Consider the following 9783-nt stretch of genomic DNA (forward strand, 5'->3'; position numbering starts at 1 on the left):
TTTTTTTTTTTTTTTTTTTTTTTTGGCTCCTTTGCTCAAGTATGGCCAAATTGGAAATAAATATATAATTCAAAAAATAGAATACCTTCTTATATAATTGAAAAGTAAAATAGAGATTTATTACATAATTAACAATAAATATTAGTTATAGTCATGACGTCATAATTTTCAATATATATATTATAAATATTATGGATGCCCTTGAAAGTGTTTCTGGAAACAAAAAAGAAAAAAAAAGTGACATATAAGCTAAAATAACTAATTATTAAATTATAGTTAAAAGATAAATTTTGGAAAATAAAGATATATATATATTTTGTTCAAGATTATGAATTTCGGTAAAGTTATTTAATACTTAATTTTTTTTTTAAAATTTATTTGATTGAAATCAATGAATAAATATTTTTACGTAAAAATTATGTTAATGTTAAAATTAGTGGGTAAATTAATAAAAAATTGAATCGAGACCAAATTAATATAAATTCTTTTTCGGTTTAATTTTCATATATATATATATATTAAATTTTGTGCAGTGAATTTAATAATGTACATATTCATATATCTATATATATATATATATATATTAAAAAATTTCTATATTATTTAATGATTAAATTAAAAAAAAAAAATATATATATATATATATATATTAATTCAACAATTATGGATAAGAGATTAAATTACTGCAAAAGAAAACTCTGTATTAAGGGTAATATCGTAAATGCATATTTATAATTTTTGTAATAATTTTTTGGTTCGATAAGGGAAAAAGATTTATTGACACGTATGCAGAGCGCAATTGAATCTCATTCCTTCGTATAAAAATCGCTCAAGCAGACAAACGGGAATTAATGCTGGAATCGAAGAGGGGAATGAACAAACAATCGCCTACAAAATTATTCAAGTGCAGTGAATGAATTCAATCGTTTGCTATTGAATCTCCTGACAAGGTATGAATTTCCATTTCTGCTTTCAATTTTTCCATTTTGATTTCGTTTTTTGGTTTAGGGTTTGTTTTGGAATTCGAATTCGTCGATGTTTGAAACCCTAGGGTTGGATGTTTTCTCTGTTTGTTTGTTTGTTTGTATGTTTGTCTGTCTGCTGGGAGAATTTCCTGAGGAACTGGGGGAGAGGTTGCAGGTTTTGTCTCCTCAAGCTTTGAATAGGGTTTTCTTTTGGTCTTTTTTGGCTCGGTTCCGCTAGTTATGTACTGGGTTTTTGTATTATCATGTTTCGCTCCCTTTCTTCTGGGAGAAAAAAACTAGCTGCAACTTTTAGAAGCTGAAATGTGATGTCGTTGTCTTCTTGTGGATGTGGTATTAATTGTTGTTTTGGTAGCTTGTAAAATTTTGGTGGGAATGATCTGTTGATCGTAAACACTGGTTGCTGAGGTTCGTAATACTATGAAACATTATCGGCCACTTGCTTTACTTGTTTGCAATCTTCTACTCTCTTCCTCGTGGCAACGAGTGTTTGGTTTGATTGGATGATGTGCAATTTTTGCTCCTTTTGCGTCTTTGTATCAAGTTTTCCGGATTTGTAAGTGACTTGTTGACAGTGTGTGTCTGTGTTTCAGGTCACTCTGTTGGCTATTCTAGTTTCATTTGAAGTCAGGTTCATTAAGTGGATTGAACTTATAGCCTCCTACGATGGAAAACAATGGTATAAAAGCTGAATTTCGTAAGCCATCTTCTGAAACAGTTGGCAGAAAGTATAGACGTCGATCTTCTGTTAGTGGGTCGTCGTCATCGGATGGTTAGTTTGATTTGATTTTGGGTTTTTCTTTTTGTGGAGTGAAAGTAACTGCGGAAGACAACTATCACTTGATTCTCAGTTATCTTTGTGTGGTCTGTCGGTTCTTTTTCTTTTCTATATTTAGTATGTTCATGCTCATTATAAATATTTTTTTTTTCAGAAAGTCCTAAACGAGACTGCAGTTATAGTCCAAAGCTCTCGAGAGATGATGCTTCAAAAGACTCTGAACGAAAACCAAGGAGAAAAGAGGATGAAAGAGAATTGAATAAGGATTCTGGAAATCATCATAGTCGAAATTCTGATTCTTATAGATATTCTGATCGGAAATCCTCAAGAACTTCGCATGGCTACTCTAGGCATGATGATTATGCCAGACATGACAAATATGCAGATGAAGACAAAGATTATGAACGGTTATCCTCTCGTTCTGGTAGGGAGGCAAAAGGTGCTGGCCATTATGATCATACAAGACGAGATAGTGAACATTTTCGTTCACGAGACTTCTCTCGGGATGTAGAAAAAAGCTCTCGAGATAAATATGATGGTTCTGGACATAGAAGTAGGGATGGGGATTCCTTATCTGAGAAACATGGTTCTGGTAGTAGAAGGCATGTGAGCTCTAAAGAAATGGAGAAACATAGGAATATTAGAGATCGAGATGGTCGAGATGAGAAGAGAGACAATATGAAGCATTCTAGAGACTACAAAAATGAACGAGTGCTCTCCCATGACAATGCTAGGGGGAACCAGTATGACTCATTTTTAGGAAGGGATGAAAGTAAGCACTGTACAAAAGAAATTCATAAGAGTGACCAGAAGAACCTTGATGATGAAAAGTTCGCTAAGGATGAGAGGAAATATGATGGCAGAGATACTCACTGGGACAAGGGCCACGGTAAAGCTGTTTTGGTGAATGAAAATCAAGGATTGCCTGCTAAGAAACCTAAATTGGTTAGCTTGGGAAAAGAAGTTAATCACGAACAGGATGGTAAGTGCTCTATCATGTCCTATTTCAAGTTGTTTACATGCTATCTTCACACCAGCATTAGTGTCCTTGCCAGTTATGAAATTTGATTATGCAGATGAAGAAAATCAATCTTCAACCTCTAAGCAAGAACAGGATGGAAAAATGAGTTTAGGACAAGCCCAAAGTGGCGACTCTGATTTTGCTGCTGACTTTAGTGCTGCAAAAGTTGCTGCCATGAAAGCTGCTGAATTAGGTAAAATCTAATTCTTTATCTTGAAATTCATGCTCTAACCTAAGATCAATAATCCCTCTCTGATTGTTTGTTAGTTCATTATGAGCAAAGGTCTAACAATTTTTTTTCGAGAACTACAAGCGTCTAATTTAGACTATTTTCTTCCCTTTCAAAAAATTTATTCTAAATTAGATGATGGTTGTTCTCGAAAGTTTTTGTTGGACCTTTGCACATACTTTTGATTTTTTCTTTTAATTGTTGAAGATAGTTGACTGCATTCTGATATTGTTCTACTTACAATTCTAAAAGAATATGTTTACCAAGTCTGCATGGCTTCTTTTAATATCCTTAAATTTTAGAGCATAGTTCAACTAATTATTGAATATGCCCCCGAAGTTAGAGATTCGAATTCCCTCTCTTACTATTTAGTGCACAAAGTAATAACGTTCACCTACTTGGGATCTTTTCTTTTTCTGGTTTTAGTTGGATTTGATTATCTCTACAATCGTAGTTTGGTTTTCTTAGTTCAGTAACTGAAACTGGAACAAAATCCTGTTTGAAGGTTACATTTCACTTTAATTCTGGTTTATGACATAGATTATTTACAATAACAATACTTCAGATTTGAATGATCTGTAACTTTTCACTTTGAATTTTTTTATAACTTTGTGGTTTCTGTTCCATTAACAGTCAATAAGAACCTTGTTGGAGTGGGTTATATGACCACCGATCAAAAGAAGAAGCTGCTGTGGGGGAGCAAAAAGAGTTCTGCTGTAGAGGAGGTATGCACAATCATCTAATACTTAATCATTTCTTCATTTTGTTTGGCACGAAATAGTTGTGCATTTGGTTCATAATTAGAGACTTCGAAGAACCGAACTGCTCTAGCCACAGAATTACATATATGGATACTTTTCCGTGTTCTTCATAATGCTTTTCCATTGGTTACAGTCCGGACACCACCAGTGGGATACAGCGTTGTTTACCGATCGCGAACGGCAAGAAAAATTCAACAAACTCATGGTAAACTCTTCCCCTCCCCTCCCCTCCCCTCCCCGCTTCTCCCTTCCTTTCCCATCTACTCAATATATCACTGAATGTTAGCAAGCTTTCATTGCTTAGTCGTGACTCAGTCCATTACAGTTTCTTCGTCACCTACTAACACATTTTTAGAGTCTGAGGTTGCCTTGGTGCCTATGGCCACTTGTAGGGTGTGAAGGGCGAGCTGAAGACGGAGCCCCAACCAACGAACCAAGATGGCAGCGAACTTCTCCGTGCCGAAAAGCAAAAGGAGCTCCAGATGGATTTAGAAAAACAATACACTGCTGGACTTCGAAGAAGAGACGGTCGAACAGTTGGATTAGGTCTTTAAGCGTGTTCGTCATCAGCTGTGGATTATTTCTGTGCTTTGATGAAATTGTTATGAGAATCTTTTGTTTATGTTGTTGCTGCACAAGAGTTGTGTTGAATGTGCTTTCAACAGCCTTTAACGTTATGTTATTCTCCTCTCCACCTCCCCTTAAGACTATAGGATTGTGGGTTTATGCATTTATGAAGGTTATAAGATCATCAGGTTGCCTCCAATTCCTTGATTGACTGCCCACTTTTCACACCTGAGATTGGATTTCTAGTTTCTATGCATTTGCAGCAGGTGATTTACGCCCAAAATAGTTGGTTTTTTTTTTTGTTTTTCATTTTTAAAATGTAGGCTTGTTTTCTCAAATTCTTTTTTCACCATTTCTTTCATTTAAATTCTTAATCAAATTTTGAAAACAAAAAGGTTGGTTTTTCAAAAAGTTCGGTTTTTTTTAGTTAAGATCTGTTGATAATAGGGGAAAAGCCTTCTATTTCTGTCAAACGACCCAGCCTCTCCTAACTCTTCCACCGACCAGACTACCTTCCCCGCCTATGCTATGATCTCTAGCACAGGCCTATCATGCTTTGCGTTTATGGCGTTTTTATTGGATAGTCTTTGTCAGTAGTGTCATCTTCTCCACTGGCTAGGCTGTATGGGCAGGTCGATGCTATGTTAGGCTATGGATTATAGGAACAAATATAATTCTAAACAAGAATCTTTGAACAATGAACAACCAAGAGTTATTACTCAAAAAAATTTCAAGTAATGAAAGAGGTAAATCCATTGAAAAAAAGAAAAAAAAAGAAAAATACACGTGATACTAAACAAATGGAAGTAATGAAACTCAGAAACCAGGATCATAATTTATGCCACATATACAACATCGGCCAAGAATATACCTTTACTTTCACCATTCATATGAAGCATTACAACGAGCAATGAAAGGCTTTTGTTGGTTGGCATTAGCATGGATCAAAAAGATGTCTTCAAGATGTTTTCCTAGTGAAATAACAAATCCTCAGCTACTTTCTTCGTCATCTGTGTAGATTGGTTTTTGCCACACTTTCGTGTTCTTCTTTGGGTCATCGGTGAGGCTAAGATCTGTATCGTCTTCTTTGAACGTTCTGATGAATGTCTTAGCACCCGCCATAATGAGCCTTTCGATCATGAACAACTGATAATTGTTCTTAACCACAGGATCCAGAATATGGCTATAGTTCGAGGAATAAGCCAACTTGTACCTGCAAAATTGGGGTATCATGAATCAAGGTGGTGGTAGGACTAAATGAGAGACGGTTCAATGATTTATAATATCGCTATCAGAACACAAGAAGATCGATCTTTTGAACGAAGTCTTCATACTAAATGGCAACGAACCAACATTTCAGCTCTAACTCGAGTGAACTAAAAAGGTAAGTGAGATGGACTCACCGAGCAGAGAGGGGTGAGAAGAACCCCGGCGTTCTCTCATTTGAAGCAATAAAAAGTGTCCGCCCTGGCGGAACCCACTTTGCTATTCTCTTTAGCATAAACTCAGGCCGTGTATCCCTGTCGAGATGTGGATGTAAGCTTCTATCAACACCAAACCTGTCCTTTCTGGTCTTTATTTTATCTCCACGACGAACATGGATGGCGTCGTAATCACCGAGTAGCTCTTTAATCTATTGATCAGACATTCTTTTCAGTATTACTTATAGAACAATATTCCAAAAAGAAAGAGACAACTTGTAATCTTTTCTCACAGCTATTACACACAGTATAACATATAAGTAACCCAGACAGAAACAGAGAACTGCAAACAAACTCGGTCTCGAACTAATACAAGGCTTACCAACCACTCACTGTAGATAATTACTCGCTTCGGATTTATCGAATTTTGCTATGAAATAAAGATATGTGCCTTCTATACAGTTTCCAAGGCACCAAAACCATAAAGTTTCAGGTACTTCAAGATTTTCTACAAACCTATCCATAAATAATGGTTACAACTGGCTTGCTTCTGCAAATGTTTGCATACAAGCCCTTCTATATTCTTCTGCCTTTCACCATTATACAACCATGGCCTGATGACAAAACTTCAAAGTTCATCAAAGACGGAAAAAGACGAATTTCCAAGTACTTTGGATATTGGACTTAGAAGAGATCCTAGGGGTGGAAAGTCTGATAGGAGATAGACACAGGCGGTAGAGAAAGAAAGAGGCAAATCCCTAATTCAAAATAGAGCGGAGTGCGAGGGGAACAGAGCTTCCATTTCCAAGTACAATCCTCAGAGCGCTACTCTCAATCAAACCTCAAAGCCCGGCAAGGGAACTGGCTAGGGTCATCTAGGAGAGGAAAATTAGGCCTCGATAGGTAACCATTATGTTTTTAGTTTCTTGTTTCTAAAAATTATGCCTACTTCCCTCATGAGTCTTTAAATTAGGGTTCGTTATTCGTGTCAGGGTATCTAAAGTGAAGTCTTTACAGTCGATCAAGAGTTCAGTAATTATATTTTCTAAGAGGGTGAGTTTATGCTAAGAAGCATCCGGGAAGACCAAATAAAGCAAATGCCTAATCTTATAACACTGAAGTTGAGCATCTACTACAACTATTCAACAGCAACATAGAAATAAAGAAATGCATGAAAGCTAGGTTTCGTAAGCAGCGAGTTAACAGCGATAGGCTCTACCGTATGTCCTGATTTGTAGAAGACTGCAAATATGAATAACAAAAGAAAGAACCTAATATGGTTTCAAAAAATACCTTCTCAGATGCATCCCTCAAGTTTTCTGCTGCCATAGAAGGAAGAAATTTATAGGGCAACAATATGGCACTGCGGTTGTTTCTGTCCTTGCATTCCATGAACCTAAAGAGTTATCACGGCATTAACGCCCTAATAATTCATAAATTGGGATCTTAAATTGAAATATCCGTGTACCAAGTTGCAAAGAAATGCATGAAAACAAAACATTAAAAAGACGAGCCTAATTGAGCTTTTACTGATTTACTCTATGATGATGCACGGCCTAAGCTCACCACTAGTAGCTATTGTTCTCTTTGGAGTTTTCCTCAAGGTTTTAAAACGCGTATGCTAGGGAGAAGTTTCTACACTCTTATAATGAATGTTTTGTTCCCCTCTCCAACCGATGTGGGATCTCGCAATCCACCCCCCTTGGAGGCCCAACGTTATCGCTAGCACACCGCCCGGTATTTGGCTATGATAACATTTGTAACGGCCCAAGCCCACCGCTAGTAGATATTGTCCTCTTTGGGCTTTCCCTTCTGGACTTCCCTTCAAGGTTTTAAAACTCGTCTGCTAGGGAGAGGTTTCTACACTCTTATAAGGAATGTTTCGTTCCCCTCTCCAACCGATATGAGATCTCACAAACACATACAAAAGACATAAAAGAATCTTATTACCCCAAGTTTGATTTACCATGAAAGAGGGCTGGCAGTTCGATTTATTAGCAAAAGATTGGAGTAGCGGCTGTCATCTCTGAGTTCAATACGACTAACTTGATCAACATGGGCAACCACTCTAGATCCTAATTTCATACCAGTTGACTGCACCTGATACCATAATTTTGAGTTGTCTAAAATCACTGGTACAGTATCAGATATAAGGTCCATATCGTACAACGAATCCATGGCACAAGAGTTTGTTTCCCATCTGCAATGCAGAGAACAAATTCAGATTCTGTGTTCTTTCTAGAAAAGATCACAAACACATGAAGAACAAAGATTTTTATGCAAGGGAGTTCGCGTCTTAGTTTGAAGCATGAAGCGAATCAATTGAATACCGTTTCAACTATCATCAAGTATAACTCATTATAGGATTAGAAAAGAGGAAGAAGCACCTTTCCTCTGAGCTTGCATTGGTGGACTGATGAAGAATCCCTTTCTTATTGTGTATAGGGTTGATACACATTCTAGAGGGCATTACAAATACTCTGCACCAAAAAGAAAGTAAAGTAAATTGTCTAAGTAGGTTATGCAAAAGCATTATACCAATAAATTATGCTGAGCTTAAGGGCATTGGACCAATCCATTACCATTACAAAGAGCTGAGACAAACTAAATGGCACCTCATAGCAATAACACAACATAAAGATCAAGTAAGGGGCCAACAGAAGTTCTTGAACTCGTGAGTTTCTAAGTTAGAAACTTCAAATCTATACACAAGTTCTTGAACTCATGAGTTTCACACTATGATAATGTTAGGAATCACGAATCTCCACCAACCTCCCCTCGAACAAAGTACACCGTAGAGCCTCCCTTGAGGCCTATAGAGTCCTCGAACAACCTCCCCTTAATTGAAGCTCACAACTTCTTTGTTCGACATTTGAGGATTACATTTGAGGATTCTATTGACATGGTTAAGTTAAAGGCATGACTCTGACATACCACGTATCTCCACAATGGTATGCTATTGTCCACATTGAGGGTAAGCACTCATGACTTTCCTCTAAAGATGTATTCCTTACTTATAAATCTATGATCATCCTCTAAATTAGAGACGTGGGACTCCCTCCCAACCATCCTCAACTGATAATTCTACATTTAGTGATAGAACCACTGCAGTGCTGATGAGTTACTGCTGATCCAATTCCAAACCCCTTTCACACAGAAATCTTAACATGCCAATCCAACAAATTAAACTAGGAGAAAACATCTTCATGTAAAGCTTAAGCCCCAGAAATCAGAAAAACTTCATGAAAATTACCTCTGGAGGAACATGGCTTCCTCAAGGGCGCACCTCAAGCTGGACTCCTGGTGACCCAAACCCTCACAAGACTCGCAATGCTTCCCAGGACAGTCGATTCTGTTGCCCCAGTACAAGAACTTGTCGTTCGTACTAAAAACGTGCCGATTACGTCTCTGTTTCTGGTTCAAATTCTTGAATCTGAAGATTTCACGAATCGAATTTGAGGATGGAAAAGAAGAAGAAACCCCATTAGTGGAAATCAGAGAGGAAAAGAGGAAAAGAAACGCAATGACGGCGAGGGCAACGAAGAAGAAGAGGAATGGGGATCTGGGTTTGGGTTTTGCCTTCTGGGTCTTGTGAATCGCCATGGAAATTGCAGAGTGGAAGAGAGATTGTAATCTTCGGCGCAAACAGGGATGCTAATAGATCGCATCCGGTGAAGGACAAGAACTTGGATCGAGCAAGTATCGTAGTGAGTACTGAGAATTATAAACTAATCATAAAGGATACTATGGATTGATTGATTGATATGTAACTTTGAATCGAAGAAATTTGAGAAGCAAAAGATGTCTGTGATTATGTGCCTCAACTAACGGCCATGTGTCCAATCAAGAACCTGTGTGTCCTCACCATCATATTCTTATATGTCCTTAATTTCATTCAAAAACTAACCAAATATGATAAAAATTACCCATAATTGTTTACAAAATATTCTTATAAAATGATACTAGAATAATTCCACGGCTCTGCATGCTCTCACCATCGTGCTTTTTAAGCTATGTGCTCAA

At 37.1% G+C, this 9783-nt stretch overlaps 2 protein-coding genes across 5 annotated transcripts; one reads left to right on the plus strand and one right to left on the minus strand.

Annotated features, from left to right (window-relative positions):
• Nucleotides 1–801: 801 nt before the first annotated feature.
• Nucleotides 802–4565, plus strand: LOC111467184 (arginine/serine-rich coiled-coil protein 2). 3 transcript variants are annotated; one of them, XM_023111988.1, is made up of 7 exons: nucleotides 802–950; nucleotides 1577–1755; nucleotides 1916–2743; nucleotides 2817–2975; nucleotides 3645–3736; nucleotides 3906–3977; nucleotides 4128–4565. In XM_023111988.1, the coding sequence occupies exons 2-7, from the start codon at nucleotides 1650–1652 to the stop codon at nucleotides 4548–4550; spliced, it is 1680 nt and encodes a 559-aa protein (XP_022967756.1). In that variant the 5' UTR covers nucleotides 802–950; nucleotides 1577–1649; the 3' UTR covers nucleotides 4551–4565. The 3 variants fall into 3 exon arrangements, with proteins under 3 accessions (XP_022967756.1, XP_022967757.1, XP_022967758.1); XM_023111989.1 differs by having other exon boundaries at nucleotides 2838–2975; XM_023111990.1 differs by having other exon boundaries at nucleotides 4165–4538.
• Nucleotides 4566–5132: 567 nt separating this feature from the next.
• On the minus strand, nucleotides 5133–9589 carry LOC111467213. 2 transcript variants are annotated; one of them, XM_023112040.1, is made up of 7 exons: nucleotides 9340–9589; nucleotides 9014–9193; nucleotides 8148–8240; nucleotides 7727–7960; nucleotides 7054–7156; nucleotides 5743–5972; nucleotides 5133–5552 (listed from the first exon to the last, which is right to left on the minus strand). In XM_023112040.1, exons 1-7 carry the CDS (start codon nucleotides 9426–9428, stop codon nucleotides 5330–5332), a joined length of 1152 nt encoding a protein of 383 aa, XP_022967808.1. In that variant the 5' UTR covers nucleotides 9429–9589; the 3' UTR covers nucleotides 5133–5329. The 2 variants fall into 2 exon arrangements, with proteins under 2 accessions (XP_022967808.1, XP_022967807.1); XM_023112039.1 differs by having other exon boundaries at nucleotides 9014–9588.
• Nucleotides 9590–9783: the final 194 nt, after the last annotated feature.

This window comes from Cucurbita maxima, unplaced genomic scaffold (assembly GCF_002738345.1).
Source record: "Cucurbita maxima cultivar Rimu unplaced genomic scaffold, Cmax_1.0 Cma_Scf00033, whole genome shotgun sequence".
NCBI classification, from domain to species: Eukaryota; Viridiplantae; Streptophyta; class Magnoliopsida; order Cucurbitales; family Cucurbitaceae; genus Cucurbita; species Cucurbita maxima.